Raw genomic sequence first — 18532 nt, 5'->3', positions numbered from 1 at the left:
AAATGTGGAGGCGGGGAACGTCCAGGGATGTATTGAAAACAGACTTGTGTCGTTCTGGACTTCATATTGAGGACACAGAGATATAGTCTCTCGGGCCGAGGGTAAAAGGATCAAAAAAAAGAGTCTCAGTCCTCAAGCCTCGACTTTTTTACTATCATCATCAAATAGCAGTCCGCAACACACACATCTTTTCTCTCCCGGTACGAACCTAAAATGGGCTCAGTCGATACATCACGCAAGCCAAAGGCCTGCTCACCCTTCACCGGTGCTGCACGTCTCCGCGAGTTACTGAATGATCGCTCCAAGATTGTTGTCTGTCCCGGTGTCTATGACGGACTTACGGCCCGTCTGGCACTCGAGGCGGGATTTGATGCCCTTTACATGGTCAGTAGACGTCTTGAGGAAAGGACTACGACTGACGTGCCCCTTCGTAGACTGGCGCTGGGACGTCCATATCGAAACTTGGCTGGGCAGACCTTGGCATGGCGCATTTGAATGACATGGCAGGTAATGCCGGCATGATTGCCTCCCTCGATCCTTCAGTCCCCGTGATTGCAGACGCCGATACTGGTTATGGCGGACCAATCATGGTGACAAGGACAGTCACTCAATATGCTCGTGCTGGTGTCGCGGCGCTCCACATCGAGGATCAAGTACGTGGCTTTGGCGACAAACTTCTCAAAACTGGCTGACGGTGGACTAGGTACAAGAGAAGCGATGCGGACATCTTTTGGGAAAACAGATCGTCGATCGGGACATCTATTATAGTAGACTCCGAGCTGCAGTGGCGGCACGCGACGCACTGCACTCCGACATAGTAATCATTGCTCGCACGGACTCGCTGCAAACATATGGTCTTGACGAGGCCATAGAGCGATTGAAGGAAGCTGTCAAGATCGGCGTCGATGTTGTATTCCTCGAGGCCCTTCGAGACAGGGAAGAGATGGAGAAAGTCTGCAAGGTTATGGGAGACACGCCAGTATTACTGAACAGCGTACCGCACGGAACCACGCCAGAAATCTCAGCTCAAGAGGCCCAGGAGATTGGGTTTCGCATAATGATTCACCCAGGAGCCTGCCTGGGGCCTGTCGCAAAGATACTGAGACAAGAACTGCAGGTATTGAAAAAGACCGGAAAAGCCACTCCAGCGGATGCCGAATCAAGTCCTAAGGAGTTGTTCAATCTTGCTGGCTTGCAGGAATGTATTGAGATTGATCGGCTCGCTGGAGGCAAGGCTTATGCCAGTCTGACCAAGTAGAACAATCATTTTAACAGGTCAAGGATGGGCGACAGTCAGTTGATCTCGGATGGTTCCATCAACCTCATAGCAGAATTATACATACCTTTCATGGCGGAATGAGGAGTCAGAGCTGTTTGTAACTTTGGGAATGGATTAACGTGTCTGCTTGACTTTCGAAAGTGTAGTTATTGAGCCATCTTTTGTCTAGTATATGTACATTGTAACGCTGGTCACAAACCCTTCTCTTGAATATTCGTACAGACTACCAGCTCGCTTTCTTAACACCGGGTATAGATCCTTCGAGTGCGTGCATTCGGAACATGAACTAAGAGGAGAATTCGAATCAGCCACTCTTGAACGTATTGCAGCTATAGGCTATCACAGCAACCCAGGAGGCCGGTCGACTTCGCGGAGCTGGCCTCGACTGACAACAACAACATGTACTTACGCGACCCATCTTAAAATCTCTCAAGACACTCCTTGACACACCTCCCATTACGCATCTGTTCTTGATTTGCGTCGGTCTGGTGTAGCAGTGCATTTTCTGGAGTTCGAGCTGTGCTTGTGTTCGCATCCATTGCGGAAGGGATGTATTACGGATGACGTATCGTAGAGCTTGCCTATACGAACGAAGCATGTGTCAGTCGGTCTTCTCTCGCGGAACTTGATATGCAGTGCATGGTGAAGAGCATGAAATGGATCGATGATACCTTTGGGGTTCGAATCTCTCGTAGGCTTTTCGCTTGCTGTGATCTCGGATGATCTTGATGTTGATGAAACCGCCTAAATCGAGCTTCTTCGCTCGCCATTGTGCCGCCATTGTGGTCGGTCGACACTGTCGGCTTCTTGTGCTTGTCTCGAGGATGTCTTTGTGCAATGGCTTTTCGAAGCGCAGCGGACAGTTGAATTTGGGACGGCACGTGACTAAATATTTGACTAAGCCATTTCGGGCCAACGCCTCGGTTTCGGACTTTCAGGGTGCAGGATCGATCAATGCGAACACCAACGAACCACTACGATCTCTCGGCCCTTGACTCGTCTGCACGACTAGGAACTGGCCAGCTTGTAGTGGCTGCCGCAGTGACTCATTCTCATTGAAGGCGTCAAAGGAAGACTAATCGATATCACAGTAAATACGGGATCACCTACGTCGAATGGGTACAGTGCTACGTGCTTTCAGCCACTGCCGAGACCTTCTGTGAGTCACGATCGGCATTCTGGTGGTATTGGCTTCCTTTGACTTTGCCGAGTTTTCCTTGTTTGGCATCTCCGAACAGTGTCGCATGCTTTGAAAAGCTGCACTGTATCTCTAAAGACATGGATCTGACAAGGCTTAAGATGTCGGCCAGGTCTTCAGTGTCGTCTCATCGCCAACTTCTTCTCGCGTTGACCATTTTCAACGATGCCTAGGCCTTCAAAAGCCTCCAAAAATGCCAGCGCAGGTGCAAGCACAGGCGATGGAACTCTTGTGGTCACAAGCCAACAAAGTCGCTATGCTTTGGACGCCGTAGATGCTCCAACTTCAAAAGACATTGACATAAAAGACCTTACTCTCTCTATTGGTGGCAGAGATTTGCTCGATCACGTTGAGCTTCGATTCCTTGAAGGTGTTCATTATGTGCTTGCAGGTAGAAACGGGACGGGGAAGAGCTCACTCCTGCGGTCACTCGCAGAACGACGCGTACCTGGAGTGCCGAGCAATCTGCGACTGCTGCTACTTGGGCAAACTCGTGTGAGCTCCGACGTTTTAAGCCAGGAGCCTACGGAAGCAGAAAACCTGTCGCAAGATGTCCTAGACTATGTCACAAGCAGTGATAGAAGAAGAGAAATTGCTCTCAAGACTGCGAATCGTAAGTTGATTTTGTTCTGCTGATTACGAGAGCTCATAAGCTTGAAGGTCTATCGGTCGCTTTGGAGGAAAAGACAGATATCAACAATCTTGTCAAGACAGTACAATCTCTCCAATTAGAGCAAGCAAAACAGGATCTGGCCGAGGCTCAATTGATAGCGGAACGAAGGAGTGGTGCAAGAGGGTCCAAATCAAGACAGGTTTTGATTGAGAGAGAGGTTGCTCTCAAGGAGAGTCAGGCTCGGTAAGTGGCTTGTTTGCTAGGAGATGTTTCTAACCGTGTCAAGCTATGATGACCCTGTTAAGCCAGAAGATGAGCACGAGGCCACAAAAATCGGCATTGAGATGCTCGAATCCACTCGTCTAACACTAGAAGCCATGGATGCCGGAAGCACTGAGAGTAAGGCTCGAAAAGTCCTTCTTGGTCTTGGCTTTTCAGAGAAACAAATTAAGCAGCCGGTCTCATCGCTGTCGGGTGGCTGGAGGACACGGTGTGATTTGGCATGTGCCTTGATACAGCAGACTGATGTTTTGATGCTCGATGAACCAACTAATTTCTTGGACCTACCGGCAATTGTCTGGTTGGAGCGGTTTATCAAGCACTCACTGGTAGACACTACCGTCGTCGTCACCACTCACGATCGAGATTTTGCCGACGCTGTTGCTCAAGAATTGGTATTGGTCCGTTTGACGCCAGAAAAGTCCCTGGAGGTTTTCAAGGGAAGTTTGACTGAATACGAAAATGAGAAACGACGCCAGATTCGAAGGATGACAAAGATGTCCGAAGCACAGGACAAAAAGACCAAGCATATGGAGGATACAATCACGAAAAGTATCAAGGCTGCAAAACGTACAGGTGACGACAAGAAGCTGAAACAGGCAGCCTCTCGTAGAAAGAAGATTGATGAGAGGACCGGGCTTGAGGTCGGTCACCATGGCGGACGGTTCAAACTCAACAGAGATCTCCCGGGATACCATCTCAAGGCCCGGGCTGACATTGAAATTCCTGGCTTTGATCCTGCTGTTACTATAACTTTACCTGAGCAGCCTACGTCTCTTCGACATCCTGGACCCCTCTTCAGCTTCGAAGGGGTATCTTATACTTACCCTAAATCTGGCGTTTGGACCCTCAAGGACGTTAACCTAGTCATGCACCCGGGAGAGCGCGTCGGTCTAGCCGGTCTCAATGGCAGTGGAAAGTCCACTTTGGTCAACCTTCTGATGGCAGCTGCGACGAATGAAAATCCAAGACCGACCAAAGGCAATATCACTGTTCATTCCAAGGCACGTTTTTCTTGCTACTCCCAGCATGCTGTTGAAGAGCTTGAAGCGATCGGGCGCCGCGACCCAAGTCAAACAGCTCTATCTCATCTCATGAGTCTCAACGGTTGGACCGGGGACGAGCAGACCGCTCGGGGGACACTTGCTAAACTAGGCCTTCGGGGCAGCGCTGTCTCAGACGTTTCCTTGGCTACTTTGTCAGGCGGTCAACGTGTACGCCTCGCTTTGGCGGCAGCATTCCTTGACTCTCCCCACTTGGTCATTCTGGATGAAGTGACAACTCATCTCGATGCAGATACCGTTGACGCCTTGATTGAGGCTTTGGGTTCTTGGCAAGGAGCTTTACTCGTCGTCACTCACGACAGACATTTTATGCGCTGCGTGGTCGATGCTGAGAAGCTCGACAAAGGTGGGGACGAAGACGACTCAGGTAGCGATGATGACGATGACTCCGAAACTCGGACACCTGGCGTAGTCTACCACGTGCGCAAAGCTGGACTGCGGAAACTCGAGAGAGGAATGCAACAGTATGAAGAGATTGTCTCGAAGACGATTGACAAATTAGGAGTTTGAGCTGCCTGATCCTAGATACTAGTCAACCACTTCGGCATTTTTCCAAGAACGGGACCTTCACACCACCGATTCCACTGCAACCGAAGTCTTTTTCGTATGTGCCAGTAAGCTCCACGAAGCCGATCACAAGCTGTGGCTTCCTGAGCTTTGCAATGCTTGGCCTACATATGCTTCTTTAACTACAACGACTTGGATGGGGGTGGGCGTCGACACTACGCCGGCCCTTGCTAGGCACGTGGTAGATCGGTGCCCCTTATTGGACAGCCTCGGCATGTCATTGGCTTGCCATCATCATCGCATTTTCTTCCATGCGACAGTCGATCAGGAACTCCCGAGCTCTCGACGTTGCTTTTATAGAACAAGGCAATTCGCCAACATGCTTCATATCATCCTATCTACGTCGTATGCTCTCTGTCTAGCCTCTGATCTGGTTGCGGCTGTTAATCCACCATGTATTGCCATCGGTCGTTACTATTGTCAGCGTTGAGTGGCTGTTTGTGCCAGCTTGCTCACGCGCAATCATCCAGTTCTCAACTACTCGCGTTTACAGTTCCTGCTGGCTTTCCTACCAGTCTATTCTCGGCATACTACATTCCGCCGTCACCAACCGAAGAGGTAAAGTCCGAGTGAACAAGGCCACGTCGGCCACGAAACTGACATAACTTCAGCCTCAACCAATCATTCACGATTTGACATTGAATTACACCTATCCTCTTGAATTGACCAACCCCAAAACCATTCCTGAAGAGGACGAAGACCCTGTCTATTATCCAGCACCGCTTTACTCTGTCAACAACGGTTCCGCCATTGTCGCCGACGCCATCAGCCAAGTGAAGTCGATCATCTCTGGCAGCGGGTCTAATTGCTCCAAATGCATTTCGGCGCTGGAGGTGGGCAAATATGTAGCCCAGCGGGTGCCCTCTATGGTGCCGGACATGCTTGTCGAGCTTTGCACCAGCACTGGTTTCAAGTCCAACACCACCTGTAAGGAGAGTTACGAGGCCACGATTTTCGGCGCAATCTGGACTCAAGTGCTTGCATTGGCCGACGTGTCTGGCTCCGATGGACAATACATCTGCAACTCAGTCAGCAGTACATTTTGCAAGATGCCGTCGACTCTATCTTCCAACACCACAAGCTTTTTTGGTCCAAAACCCGCCAACGTCACTGTCCCAAAAGCGAGCGGGAAACGGGTTAAGGTCTTGCACATGAGTGACATGCACATTGATCCTCGTTACTCTGTTGGCTCGGACGCCAACTGTTCAAGTGGTCTTTGCTGCCGTGCAAACGCGGGAAGCACTTCTGGCAAGATTGGACTGCCGGCACCACTCTATGGAGCTTTCAAATGTGACAGTCCTTATTTCCTCCTGACTTCAGCACTAGAGTCGATCTCACCTTTGACCGGAACCACTCACGACAACAAGTCTGATCACGACCAATTCGCTTGGGGTATCTATACTGGTGACCTGGTTTCGCACGAGGGCCAGAATGAACTCTCCAGGAACTATACCATGTATGCAGAATGGTCAATCTATCATATGCTCAAGGCGTATATTCCCAGTGGTCCCATCTTTGCAGCTTTGGGAAATCACGACAGCAATCCCGGTAAGGAGGTCTTTCCATGTCTATCATGACTCTTGTCAGTGTCAGTGTCACTGATTTGTGGACTTTGTAGAAGCTATTGATGCTCCCCACTCGTTACCTGGAAACTTGGGACAGCAACAGTAAGTTTTCAAGACCAAAATGATAAGAAGTCTGCTGACGTGCGCCTCTCAGGTCTTGGAATTATGATCACGTCGCCTCACTTTGGCAACAGAACAACTGGATCTCCGCGGAAGCTGCAAACGAAGCTCGTATGCATTATGCGGCTTATAGCATCAACCATCCGGCATATCCCAAGTTGAGAATCATTACTCTCAATACTGATTTTTGGTACAAAGCCAACTTTTTGAATTTCATGTAGGTCAATGATTCTTTTCTTGAAACGATGCAGGATCATGACTAATGTATGTGGCAGCAACACCACAAACCCCGACAACAGTGGCAATCTCAAGTTCCTTGCCGACGAACTTCAAGATGCCGAAAACAAAAAAGAGCGAGTCTGGATCGTTGGACATGTGTTGACTGGTTGGGATGGATCGAACCCTATGCCAAATCCAACAGGTATTTTCATCACTGTCTTCCCCAGTGTGTGTGTGTGTGTGTGAGAGAGAGAGATGACATCTGACTTGGGATTCTGTTAGACCTCTTTTACCAGATCGTCGACCGTTTCTCGCCACACGTAATTGCAGGCATCTTCTTCGGCCACACCCACGAAGATCAATTGATGATCTATTACGCCAACAACGGTACCGTCCAAAACGCCGCAAACGCCTTGAACGTCGGTTGGATCGGACCCAGCGTGACTCCCTTGACGAACCTCAACAGTGGATACAGGATGTACGAAGTCGACACTGGGGATTTTTCGGTTTACGAGGCCTACACTTATTATAGCAACGTCAGTGCCTTCGGAGGGATCAACGCCAGCGAAACAGGTCCGGTGTGGAAGTTTGAATATTCGACCCGAGATGCATACAGACTCCGAGATTGGCCTCCGACCGCTCCCTTGAACGCCACTTACTGGCACAAGGTGACGGAAGCAATGACCCACAATCACACTTTGGTCGGCATGCACAACACCTTTGAGGGTAAGATGAGTGTCAAGACCCCCAATTGTACCAGCGACGCTTGCGCCGAGGCCAAGATCTGTTACATGAGAAGTGGGAGTGTCGCCCTCGGGAAACAATGTCCCCAAGGGTAAGTACTCCTGTCCCTTTTACCGTCAATGTGACCGAAACTGACATTTCCCTAATCAACAGGTTCGGTTCGGTCCAGAGTGCCTTTACAGGCAAAAACTTTTGATCGAGACCTAGTATCGGAGGGAAACTCTTGTAAATACTTGCCCCTTCAGGAGTGGAGACGAAAAATCAGAAATGCTGTTGGTCGTTTCACGCCTGAGATGTCGAGAAGATGAAAGAACCTAGTCACGAATAATATTATTGTTACCTTTCCGGAGAGCAGGGAGTAGTCACGAATATGAAGATAAATACGGATACATTCTTCATTACATCCACGATCCCTCCATAAATTCCGAGTACCGTTCCAAAAAAAGAATCTCACTGAAACATGGATTTCATTATTTTTGTATCCTCCAACCAGCCAAAAACAAAGAACTAGACATGAATCCTCCCCTCATGCAACAGTTCATTTTTCACCAAGCTCTTGTTTGGAAGGAGTGTCGTGAAATATCATTGTCATTCTCTTCATGGATTATCGGTCATCATCACTCTGGATATTGCACTGCTATCCCGACTTCGTCCTCGTCCTGGATCACCACCGTGACTACAGCGTACGATTACCTTTGTCTTCACCTTGCCCTATATTCTCTTCCATCGACAAACTTCTCGTCCTAGGAGGCAACGCCGACGATTGATCCAGACCAGGCGAAGGGATGGACACCCCGCTACTGACGCTCGAGTTGTGTCGGTTGTGCACGGGTCGCCTTTGTTGTTTGTTGGTCAAGGGGGAGACGGGATCCAACGCCCCCAGAACGGCCGCACCGCCGGGTCCAGACTCTGTCCCGTTGTCGCTACTGTCGAGGGTCGTCGCGGCGCCGTCTTCGGGAATGGTAGGTACGCCCCTCGGTGAACTCATGTTCGTCGCGGACGCGGTACGGGGAGACGACGGCGCCGCAGCACCCGCAGCAGACACGGACTCTGACTCGTCGGCGTTCGAGATGGTCGCGCTCTGGGGTGCTGCGATGTTGTGGTGGCCGGTACTCACCACGCTGGGAGGGTACATGGCCATGTTGCGGAATTGATAGTTGATGCCATCCGGCTTCTCGGACATGGGAGACCCGGAAACTTCATGGATCGGTGTGATCCCCGTGTCCTGTGCCTCGGCGGGGCCTTCCCAGTCCGCGCGCGGGGACCTGACGGCCGTCGAAGACGACCACCGAGGTTGGCTCCCTCCAAAGTAGTCGTTTCTGTTCCTGCTGTCGATCTCGTGCGGGCCCGGGGCCATGACCGGAGGTGAACCTGCAGGCTCGACTTCGGTGATGGTGTCGGACCCTACATCTTTGGGCGCGCCAGCGGAGCTGGTCGAGAAGATCCATGGGAGGATAAAGCTCGTACGGTTGCCTGCGGCTATGGAGTTTTCGCGCTCTCGGAGGACCCTGCGGCGGTGCTCGAGGATGCGCTTGCGGAAGCACAAGAACAGCAAGCATCCCAAAAGAATCAGGCCACCAACCACCGACACCACCACGGCGACGGGGACAACCCAGCCCCGGTTATGGTGATGCGGCGCTGGAGTCGGTGTGGATGTTCCATTGGAGCTTGTTGTTGCAGGTTGTTGTTTCTTGTAAGGTCCGAAGTTGGTGATTTTGCTCATGTCGTATTTGTTGTCGAACCAGCTGGCGATGTTGGATGGCATGCCACTGGCTGTTGGCGTTGCAGAGATGACGTTGAGAACGACTTGGTTTGGCTTGTAGTCATCATGGACGTCTGGATCGTAGGACCCCGTCCATTCCAGCGTGTTGAGATTGTACACGTCCACAGTTCGACTTGTCGTCAAAGGCTGCTCGCTTATCGTAGTGCCTCCGATAGCAATCATCTGATCGGGGTAGGGAGTGACACACACATGACCTATCCTTGGATCCCCTTGGCGCCCAGTAGTATCCGCCTTGATCCATGTGAACGAGGGGATGGACAAGATCCAGACATCTCTGCTCGCGACGGTGTCGTTGTTACTGTCCCATCCTCCGTAGACGAAGATCTCATGGTGTGAACCGTCAGATGCCGATGCCACCGCCGTACAAAACTGCGCCATCGGCTTGTTGGGGAACGGTGAGCCTTCACTGAGTGGCTGAAGGCTCCAAGTGCTTGACCCGATATCAAAGACGGGGAAATTCTTCAAAAAGGTCATCGAAGTGGTGACATTGTCTCGGGCGACATAAAAGTCGGTATCGGCAGGCTTGACAACCCCTCCGAGGGCAACCAGTATCCCCTGAGTCGAGGTCGGAATCCAGACAAGGCCGCCTTCCGCACGCCACGGGATCGATCCATCGTCGGGAGGAGAAACAATCGCCCAGTCTGCAAAACTAATCTCATCCATCGTCACCCTGATAAGGAAATTGGCTTCATCTGTGGGCGGGTTGAAGTAATCATATTTCGCGCCGTCCGAATTGTACAAGCCGCCGAAATAGAAACTTATATTCTCACTTGGTGCATTGGCGCCAGCACCGTTTGTCACGCCGTGCGGGAAGTTGGAGTTTTGAGGATCGTAGCCCGTATTAGGGATTCCGAGATCAGCATCACTCTTGCCGGCAGGCTCGTCATATAGCACATCGTGCACAGTTCGGAGCACGGAGTTCAGAGCGTTCAACAACATGCCACTAGATGGATTTCCATTAACGATTGCCGTTAAATGATAGTCCCAGGGTACTCACCCCCATGCGTAGAATTCGTTATAGCTTGCAAACATGAAACCATCAAGATAGAAGTTGTCCACACCAGCCTCCGGGATACTTTGGAAATTGGCGGGATCATCTCCTTCGTTCACGCCAAAAGCTTCGTGCAGACTGAGATTGAACAACGCTCCCTGTGTAACGCTGACGGTTTGAGGATTCACCCATTGACCAGTGTTGTCGTTCCAGGCTCCGGTTTGAATCTTTCCTCCTTCCAGATACACATAGTCGCGTATCAAGGCGGCACGAGGCCTATCCCAACCAGCTATTTGTTTGGCAGTGTAGTCGCAACTGGCAAGAACTGCCAGTGACAATATCCATGATACGCATCGAAGCATGAGGAACATGGCTGCTGGATGTCTGGAAGCTTGGGTAGATGCAGTGGGGGCAGGTTCTTGAGGCAGTCGAGTTTAGCATATAACGGGTTTGTACTCGGTTCGCAGCCTTTGGCCACAACCCACACTGTCGGAAAAATCGACCTCGATGAACGGGCGAGGGGTATATGCGCCCTGCCACACTGAGGGAGGGTCTGGCGGCATGTTGCCGGCTAGAAGCATCTAGCTTGTGGCGATGTCATGAGAACAGTCCGTGTTTTCGCCCCCGTATAGTAGGACTGTCGGCAGCAGTTTCGACGCTAGTCTGGAAATTCTGTTCTGGGTTCCTATCCAGTAAGCATTTTATAGGATGGATCATCGCTCCATGTTGCATTTGGACATTGCAGGTTACTGCAACCGTGAAGCGAGAAGAGGCAGCGCTCATGTGCACGCGCGGGAAGTTGGGTTGTGGTGGAAAGCTCCTGGATGAGGGGCAGGTGTATCCATCTCGCTCTCTTCCTGAACAGGCACTGGAGGGAATGAAGCCAGGGCATGTTGTGTAACAATGTGTGGACTGGCTAGACTCACTGGTCAAAGGTCCGTCGGCCAACATTGGCGGACATTCGTCAAGTGTAGATCAGAAGACTGTGATCCAGACACTGATGGGTGGCATCACTAGTTACTCAGTCTCAGACTTAGTGAGTCTCCATCGATGTGAAGCTGCACAGTCAAATCATAGCACAGCCATCCTGATGGAATATGCATGTTTGTGGAAGTAGAAGCTTCACCGAGCCTAAAGGATGACTTCGCCCACGCTAAACATAGAAGAACCTCGGGCGGGGACAAGGAAAAACCGTGGAGGACGTCGACTTCAGCCTTATCCAGATAGTTCTGCTCATACTGCGCTCAAAGTCGCCCAGGATGGTTTTGACTTGTGAAGATAAGTCCTGATCAAGCGGAGCACTCTCTCCTTCTCATTAATCGATCAAAATCTGATATTGGTGGCTGTGGAAGGGTTGAAAGCGCCCTCCGACATTCTTCAGCCTGATCCTGAAGCCGTTGACTGATCTTCAGGGTATCCTGGCGCCCGGGGCGGATGTGTCCGCAAAATTGTGGAGGATGCGCTGGCTTGGTCGCTGCATGCAGGATGGAAGGGGAAAGATTTGTGCCCCAGGAAGACGTAAGCTATTCATTAGTGGCTCACATGTCGGTGTGATACAGAGCAGCCGGCGTTCGGTTACAGTAGCTCATCTGCCGGCAAGCTAAGACTGGTGGCCTGAGGTGTCTTAGTAATGAGACAGGTGTGCGGCTCTCGTTGGCGCCAGCATTTTCCCAGTTATCGCTACAGTCTTTCGGTCCTGTAGCGGTCTTTCATATATCGAGAGTGCCGCAGCTCTGAGACATGGAACCAGGCAGACACTGTAAGACTCCAGAGATAGCCACAAGGATGTATGGTCGTGACTTGTTGAGGGACTCTTGGTAGAAGCAGGACTCAAAGAGCGGTCATGGTGTGACCATTGTCTTGACCGCGGTGTGATTGTTCTTGCTTGACACCCATGTCTGTGAGCCGTGTTACAGGGATAAAGGAGCTCTTCAATCAATTGGTCGCGTCCTCAGTGTTACCTCACAGCTCATTGTCCCGAGGCTTCAAGGCGCACCTGTAAAGGGCATAGATCAGCGGTAGTTGCATGGTGAGAGAGAGGAGCCCTGGGGAAGAATGAGCTAGATTCTCCGGCGTGGACTTACGAAGACTCTCTGTATCGACCTCAAGGTGCATGATGTGTATCCACCATGAGGATCCATTTGTACAGCCTGCTCTACAGCCACCAGCAGCCAAGAGATACTACGGCAAAAAGGAGGAGACTTACAAAGAGACCTTCCTCTAATGCCCTAGAATACCAGCACAATATATTCTCTTACCAGACCTCATCTGGTAATTGAGCCTCATAATCATCACTTGACCAGCTCATAGTCCCGAAGCTTCCTGTTCTTGCAGACGCGAACGATGCCCGAGTGCGCGGGGAAAGTCCTTTTCTTTCTGCTCACGCCGTGGGTCATTTTACTTACTCCTGGTGTGATGCCGCGCTGATTTTCCATGCATCCGGCAGCTTTCTTGTTATTCTTGGGATATTCCTAGCCGCGTCTCCAGCCTTGAAGAAATAGTGTAGCCACAATACGGCCCCTTCTGCCGCCATTCGGTCTTGTCAGCACGGCGGATGGTGATTAATTTCCCCGACCCATACGGAGTACAGCATATCCTAGCCCTGTGCAACATAGTACCATCATAATGTCCGTCGTCCGTGAGGCTGGGTGAGCCATATCGGGATCGGCTGGGCTGCCCTGACAATCACCCATCAAGGCACCGAGAGCTACTAACGCCCTGACGGACTTTCGCATGCTCCTGGTCAGTCTAGTGGTCTTGTTCAAGTCCTCTCCCAACAAGCGAGCACGCTAAGTCGAAGGCCTTTCAAGGCTACTCTAGACACGTCTAGTACCATTGCGGAGGGTATGCCTAAGTCCTGCAAGCCACTGGCGCAATGGTAGCATCGGCTCCATGGGAGGTGCGGGCTCTTCTTCCAAGGCTGGTGACGACAAATAAAAATTGTGCTCGCATGGCCGTGGCATTGAAAGCTTCAATCCCATATATCAGGTCGAGGGAGTCGCCTTTCGCTTTCCTCTCGTCTCATCCCTCCTCCGACATAACTGCACAGCCTTGTTGTTGTTTTTTTGATACCCAAGTCCTTCGTTGTGTGCACATAGATACTCATGATCTACAAGATCGGCGTCATGAGGATGAGTATTGCCGCCCTTCTGGGCCCCCTCCTTGTCACTCTCGCTCAAGCTGGCACCGACGGATGGGAAACCACTACCAGCAGTGCTCCTGCCGCTGGCTGGGTAGACTGGTCAACCAGCTATGTCACTGTTTCGACGACAATCTACTCGACCGTGTACTCGACTGAGACCGACTATGTCACTGTCACCACCACCTCTGTCGAGATCAAGCCGACGACCATTGTCGACACGAGCGTCGAGACCAGCTACATCAGTGTGCCAGTGACTGTCCCCACGACTGTCGTTGCTCCTACCACAATCGTTAGCCCGACCACTGTTGTCAGTGAAAAGACCATTACGAGTGTTGGCGTGAGCACAGTAACTGATGTTGCCACCACCACTGTCGTCTCCACGACTTGCCCATCGGCGCCTCTGACTGGCCTGGTGACTTGTACTTCCAGAATCGTCAACCCAACATACACTCCCAAGGCTCCCTTACCAAGCAACTACCTCTGGGGCTGTCCTCCTGGCACCGTCTGCACACCACCTCAGATCGACTGCAACTGGGAACAGAACCCACCTGCGGATGGCTATGTCTGCGCTCCGGACGAGTGCAAGCCACTGCCTCCCCTTGACGTCCCCACGGACTGGAACGCTACATGGCCGACGCCCACCGAGGCCGACTGTGCGTGGGATAAGCCAGCTCTAGGATACTTCCATCTGAACCCCATGCTCTTTGATCTTTCATTCGCCATCTTCGACGTGTACGGTCAACCAGTCTGCCCGCCGGCTGCCGCCCCGCCGACTCCGACAACGACCACGGGTTGGGGTGACTGGACCAAGCCAACAGCGACCTGGACACCCAGGTTCCCTCGACGAGGCAGCAAGAATATCATTGCTGAAATCGTCAGTCGGCAATCTCTCGGAATTGCCCCAGCCGCCTGCTATGGCGTCTTTGACAACACTCAGACCGTCGGACAGAATACTGGTTTCGTATATAACCAGCTTTGCCCCGACCCTGTACCTTTTATGCTAGGTGTCAGCGCTTGCAAGGCCTGTGCCACAGCGAACGGTGGCTCGTCCGCCACCACGAGTGACTTTCCAAAGCTCCAGACATATTTCAACTGGTGTCAGAGCCATGCCCCGACGAAATGAAGGAGGTTTTGGTTGGGGAGGTCTGATGATGAATTTGGCCTGGTTACTGCTTCTACGGAGTCGGCCAACACTCATATTTCTGGGGTCTGACCTATGTTAGTACATATGCAGTCATCGTCGCCTTATGATGGAATGTTGAGGGTTAATATTTTCATTTTTGTCATTGACGGCGAAGTATAACTTGGGCTGTCATCGCATGAGGAAAAGACAAGGCTCGAGTAGCATTCCTTTGATATGAGATATGAGAATAATGAGATGTATTAATGATGAACACCGATAAATAGTAGAGATGAGTCTGAGTCGAGATAAATATACGAGTACGAATGCGGATACGAGTACGACTCAAATAACTTGGCATTATTTTACTCGATCATGACTCTTTTACTGTCATGATCTTATCCAGCATACATACCAATTTCCTCCCTCTTTTTTTTGTTCTTAAAGTAATTGTTATTAAGTAGAATGGGTCATCCCCGTGTTTTACACCTGCCTGTCCGCTCAAACGGCGAAAGTGATGACACGCAGTAACGTTTTTTTTAAACAAAGAACGACGTGTTTGAGTTGTCGACATGTAAAGATGGTGAAAAACAAACAACAAACACTGGATTGGATGAGAGTGTCTTGTTTGCCTCTTGGTCTGGCGTCACCATGTTGATGCACTTCAAGAAAGGTAAGATCTCTCCATCTCTCTATACATATATCTACGATTTTTTGGTCGCTCATGGTAAGATTGTTCCCCAAGGGTAAGGTTTTTTTACCTTGATCTACATGATTACCGAGTCATTGTTACCTTGATACCCTACAATTCTTGGAGGAAGCACCATACAATACTTCTTACGGAGATAATTACGGTACCTACTTGGACAAGCGGCGAACCATTTTCCTTTTCCGTTCTAGGATCAGAAAGGGGGAAAGAAAAATGTGTTTCAAAGGACCCATATCTCGTCACTGTACTCATTGCCGTCGGCACGTCCGTGACGACAAAAATTACCGGTCCTTTTGTTATGGTATGGTCTTGACGGGTCGATGTGAGGAACAAATCATCAAACGTTCGGACGACTGGACCAGGGTATACAACAATACCTGTGCAGGGTGCAAAGCTTTGAAAAGACCTTTGACCAGGTACGATGTTGTCGAACAAGGGGACGCAAACGGACCGAACGGACCAGTGTCAACGTTGGCCGACACAAGAACCAGAACACCCATGCCTGTCGGGAGACCCAACCCACTTGTTCGGGAACAATGAAGAATCCACAACTCCTTCCTCCACCTTGATGGGTGATGAGGCAACCACGAAAATGATGAGTGATGATACAACTACTCAAACAACCGGCGAGGATGATGGTGATACCACATCCGGCGGCGGGGAAGATGTCGAGGATGTCATCAGCGACCATGACGACGACAACGACGACAATGATAGTGACGCCCCGTACTGTGAAAATTGGGATGCCTTTGTGGTTTATTATACTTGGACACAAATGATCATGAGGATTTATCATTTCGAACATTGGACCTTGATCGGATTGTCGGCAGTTGTGTTCCTGTTGTGTTATGGATCATTGGATTTGGGAAGATTGTAATGAAAGAGTGTTTCAGTACAGACGAAGGCATGGCCAATGTTGGACTTTACACTACCATACAAGTGTCCATCTAAAAAAGCCCGTCTCGTCTCATCACATCACGTCATATGACAAGCCATACACATTTCTAGTCGTATCTACCTTTCCGCTGTTTCATTCAAAAGTTGCTACTCCATCATTCTGACTTTGTCTACAACATGACAACACCAGCCAAAGCTGCAGCTCCCAAAATACCCCATCCGACACTCATCATGGGAGCACCATTTCCTTGACCAGACCCCGAAGACGTAGCAGCAGTGGCACTTGCAGAGCTGCTTGCTGTCCCGGACGCGGTTCCAGACGTGCTGCTTGACCCGTGTCCATCTCCGTGGCTACTTGACTCGTTGGCAAAAGTATAACTGCTCCCTGAGAGAGGCGTGGCACTGATTCCAGTCCCGTTCGTGCACGACGACGGTGTCTCTGGGTTTGTCGTTGTGAATGTGATGTCTGCACACTGCTCATTTCAACCCATTCATTAGCGATTCAGTAGTCACAGTATCGCAAGGCTCACTGTTCGACCATTGTAAGGGGATAAAAACCTACGTTGTAAAGACCACTCCCGTCATGACTGTTTGTAATGACTTGGATGGTGGCATTGGTGCCGTCGGTAATGTTCAGGTTGCTGGGAACAGGAATGCTCGAAAGACAAAAATCGCCAGGACCCATTTCGCGAATGGTCGGGAGGAGTTCATAGTTGAATGAGCTTCCCACGTCGTCGCCAATTGCCAACAGAATTTGGAATAGGTTCTCAGTATGTCCTAGCTTCACAGACACGGGCACTTCGGTCGACGAGACACGCGTGCGGTTCTGGGTCTGTGAATAGCCACCACAAGGGAAGGTTGCCTGGTTCTCATCGTTGCTTCCACGTGATGGTGGGAAGTTCAGTTCAAAATGCGCCAACGTCAGGACAGGCAGACATAGCAGGAGGAGTGAGTTGGAAAACATCTTGACCGTGAGGTTTGTAGTGTTATGGGTGATGGTGAGAGATAATAATTCTGGATGGCGAGGATGGGAAAAGAAGAAATGAATACTCTGAAAGGCAACGCCCCCCTAATCTTTATACCAACCGTTTTCTGATCACATTCGAAATGACTTGACCCCGTATAGTGCTCACAAACCACAAGCCACCAGAAGATTTGATCCTAGCTTTTCGGGAGCGATCATGACAGCTATGTGGGATGACCTTGGCAGATCCACCATCTCTCATACCCAAATTGAACGAAATACAACCGTGGTTCGCGCCGGGAATTGGGTTTTGGTCGTAAGGGACTCGTGAAACATGGAAGAGGTCTTTGCTAGAAGATACAAGCAGAAGAACTCACCGCCATTGGTATTTGTTTGGTCTTGTTCTTTGTATTCGAACATCATTCAGAAATACAACATCTGAGAAAATGTGCTCAAAGTTGGAGTCAAGAAGCGTCTGCCGAGGAACGAGGCGGCCTGGGCGACAGTGGAATGTCTTGGCGATCTCGGCATGAGCAAGTTTCGACGACTCCGCTGTTGGGCCTAGATTCCTTTTGATCGCTGTCAAAAAAAGAAAGAGCCCCAAGAACAATCCTGCAGTCGTAGGTATAGATATGACATGTTTCTCATGGCGGAAGATGATTGAGGAGGGCATCAAGTCGGGTCAAAGCCAGGCTCATCAATGAATGTCCCCAGCCTCCATTGCCAGCTCCGACGCGTATGGCACGTTTCCAACGCGACACGAGCTCGAGAACTTCAGATGTCATGTCCTGTTGCATGTCTTGCGACTTGCTCACGGAAAGCAATTGTACAAAGAATGTACTAATAATTGCAAAGTTGCCCTGGGACCAGGAATGCCAAAATGAATTCCACGGTCCAACCACTGACACCATGTTCTCCAGTATACGAACTGCTTCTCTCGCAGAGTTGAGAGAGCCGGCCAAAACAGCACTGGCAGCAGACCTTTGGCCCTCCAAGGATGAAGAGAATGTCAGATCGCTATTCTGGATCGGTCGAATAAGAGCTCGAAAAAGGGTGATCGACACCACCGAGCTAGCGATATGAATCGATGCGTGAACACCAGTCTCGTTACCACTGGTGAATGACAATCCGCTGTTCAACTGCTGGTGACATTCAACCAGTTCTGCACGTATGGGTCGCGCTAGGTCTAAGGATCTGAAGAGGTTTCCGCTGGTGTCTTTCGCAGCACGTACAGTGTAATACGTGGTTTGAATCTGTGACAATAGCCGGCTCAAGGTA

At 50.5% G+C, this 18532-nt stretch overlaps 7 protein-coding genes across 9 annotated transcripts; 4 read left to right on the top strand and 3 right to left on the bottom strand.

Moving 5' to 3' along the window:
- Positions 1 to 1390: 1390 nt before the first annotated feature.
- On the bottom strand, positions 1391 to 2313 carry PV06_03364. 2 transcript variants are annotated; one of them, XM_016404141.1, is made up of 3 exons: positions 1951 to 2313; positions 1689 to 1860; positions 1391 to 1565 (listed from the first exon to the last, which is right to left on the bottom strand). In XM_016404141.1, exons 1-3 carry the CDS (start codon positions 2058 to 2060, stop codon positions 1503 to 1505), a joined length of 345 nt encoding a protein of 114 aa, XP_016265146.1. In that variant the 5' UTR covers positions 2061 to 2313; the 3' UTR covers positions 1391 to 1502. The 2 variants fall into 2 exon arrangements, with proteins under 2 accessions (XP_016265146.1, XP_016265145.1); XM_016404140.1 differs by lacking the exon at positions 1391 to 1565 and having other exon boundaries at positions 1566 to 1860.
- A 238-nt stretch (positions 2314 to 2551) lies between these two features.
- Positions 2552 to 5324, top strand: PV06_03363. Of its 2 annotated transcripts, XM_016404138.1 has the most exons (3): positions 2552 to 3090; positions 3138 to 3333; positions 3377 to 5324. In XM_016404138.1, exons 1-3 carry the CDS (start codon positions 2643 to 2645, stop codon positions 4941 to 4943), a joined length of 2211 nt encoding a protein of 736 aa, XP_016265143.1. In that variant the 5' UTR covers positions 2552 to 2642; the 3' UTR covers positions 4944 to 5324. The 2 variants fall into 2 exon arrangements, with proteins under 2 accessions (XP_016265143.1, XP_016265144.1); XM_016404139.1 differs by having other exon boundaries at positions 3138 to 5324.
- On the top strand, positions 5306 to 7877 carry PV06_03362 (uncharacterized protein). Its single transcript, XM_016404137.1, has 7 exons — positions 5306 to 5558; positions 5612 to 6548; positions 6619 to 6667; positions 6720 to 6902; positions 6961 to 7106; positions 7187 to 7739; positions 7802 to 7877. The coding sequence occupies exons 1-7, from the start codon at positions 5394 to 5396 to the stop codon at positions 7842 to 7844; spliced, it is 2076 nt and encodes a 691-aa protein (XP_016265142.1). The 5' UTR covers positions 5306 to 5393; the 3' UTR covers positions 7845 to 7877.
- Positions 7878 to 8120: 243 nt separating this feature from the next.
- PV06_03361 (uncharacterized protein) lies at positions 8121 to 11079 on the bottom strand. The gene is made up of 2 exons (XM_016404136.1): positions 10429 to 11079; positions 8121 to 10374 (listed from the first exon to the last, which is right to left on the bottom strand). The coding sequence occupies exons 1-2, from the start codon at positions 10791 to 10793 to the stop codon at positions 8325 to 8327; spliced, it is 2415 nt and encodes an 804-aa protein (XP_016265141.1). The 5' UTR covers positions 10794 to 11079; the 3' UTR covers positions 8121 to 8324.
- A 2447-nt stretch (positions 11080 to 13526) lies between these two features.
- PV06_03360 (uncharacterized protein) lies at positions 13527 to 14687 on the top strand (the record flags this gene model as incomplete). The annotated part of the gene is made up of 1 exon (XM_016404135.1): positions 13527 to 14687. One exon carries the CDS (start codon positions 13527 to 13529, stop codon positions 14685 to 14687), a length of 1161 nt encoding a protein of 386 aa, XP_016265140.1.
- Positions 14688 to 15961: 1274 nt separating this feature from the next.
- On the top strand, positions 15962 to 16270 carry PV06_03359 (uncharacterized protein; the record flags this gene model as incomplete). The annotated part of the gene is made up of 1 exon (XM_016404134.1): positions 15962 to 16270. The coding sequence occupies one exon, from the start codon at positions 15962 to 15964 to the stop codon at positions 16268 to 16270; it is 309 nt and encodes a 102-aa protein (XP_016265139.1).
- On the bottom strand, positions 16219 to 17596 carry PV06_03358 (uncharacterized protein). The gene is made up of 2 exons (XM_016404133.1): positions 16853 to 17596; positions 16219 to 16763 (listed from the first exon to the last, which is right to left on the bottom strand). Exons 1-2 carry the CDS (start codon positions 17252 to 17254, stop codon positions 16461 to 16463), a joined length of 705 nt encoding a protein of 234 aa, XP_016265138.1. The 5' UTR covers positions 17255 to 17596; the 3' UTR covers positions 16219 to 16460.
- Positions 17597 to 18532: the final 936 nt, after the last annotated feature.

Source organism: Exophiala oligosperma (genome assembly GCF_000835515.1).
Source record: "Exophiala oligosperma strain CBS 72588 unplaced genomic scaffold supercont1.3, whole genome shotgun sequence".
Lineage (NCBI taxonomy): Eukaryota > Fungi > Ascomycota > Eurotiomycetes > Chaetothyriales > Herpotrichiellaceae > Exophiala > Exophiala oligosperma.
The sequence above is the reverse complement of the archived record's forward strand: the minus strand, read 5'-3'. Positions and strand labels throughout refer to the sequence as shown.

Coding starts and splice junctions, on each gene's coding strand:
- PV06_03364 (XM_016404140.1), bottom strand. CDS start 2,060: ATGGCGGCACAATGGCGAGCGAAGAAGCTCGATTTAGGCGGTTTCATC. Junction 1,861..1,950: donor GAGAGATTCGAACCCCAAAG/GTATCATCGATC, acceptor TCGTTCGTATAG/GCAAGCTCTACGATACGTCA.
- PV06_03363 (XM_016404138.1), top strand. CDS start 2,643: ATGCCTAGGCCTTCAAAAGCCTCCAAAAATGCCAGCGCAGGTGCAAGC. Junction 3,091..3,137: donor TGCTCTCAAGACTGCGAATC/GTAAGTTGATTT, acceptor ATAAGCTTGAAG/GTCTATCGGTCGCTTTGGAG. Junction 3,334..3,376: donor CTCAAGGAGAGTCAGGCTCG/GTAAGTGGCTTG, acceptor AACCGTGTCAAG/CTATGATGACCCTGTTAAGC.
- PV06_03362 (XM_016404137.1), top strand. CDS start 5,394: ATGTATTGCCATCGGTCGTTACTATTGTCAGCGTTGAGTGGCTGTTTG. Junction 5,559..5,611: donor CGCCGTCACCAACCGAAGAG/GTAAAGTCCGAG, acceptor ACATAACTTCAG/CCTCAACCAATCATTCACGA. Junction 7,740..7,801: donor GGGAAACAATGTCCCCAAGG/GTAAGTACTCCT, acceptor CCTAATCAACAG/GTTCGGTTCGGTCCAGAGTG.
- PV06_03361 (XM_016404136.1), bottom strand. CDS start 10,793: ATGTTCCTCATGCTTCGATGCGTATCATGGATATTGTCACTGGCAGTT. Junction 10,375..10,428: donor AACGAATTCTACGCATGGGG/GTGAGTACCCTG, acceptor AAATCCATCTAG/TGGCATGTTGTTGAACGCTC.
- PV06_03358 (XM_016404133.1), bottom strand. CDS start 17,254: ATGTTTTCCAACTCACTCCTCCTGCTATGTCTGCCTGTCCTGACGTTG. Junction 16,764..16,852: donor ACGGGAGTGGTCTTTACAAC/GTAGGTTTTTAT, acceptor TGAAATGAGCAG/TGTGCAGACATCACATTCAC.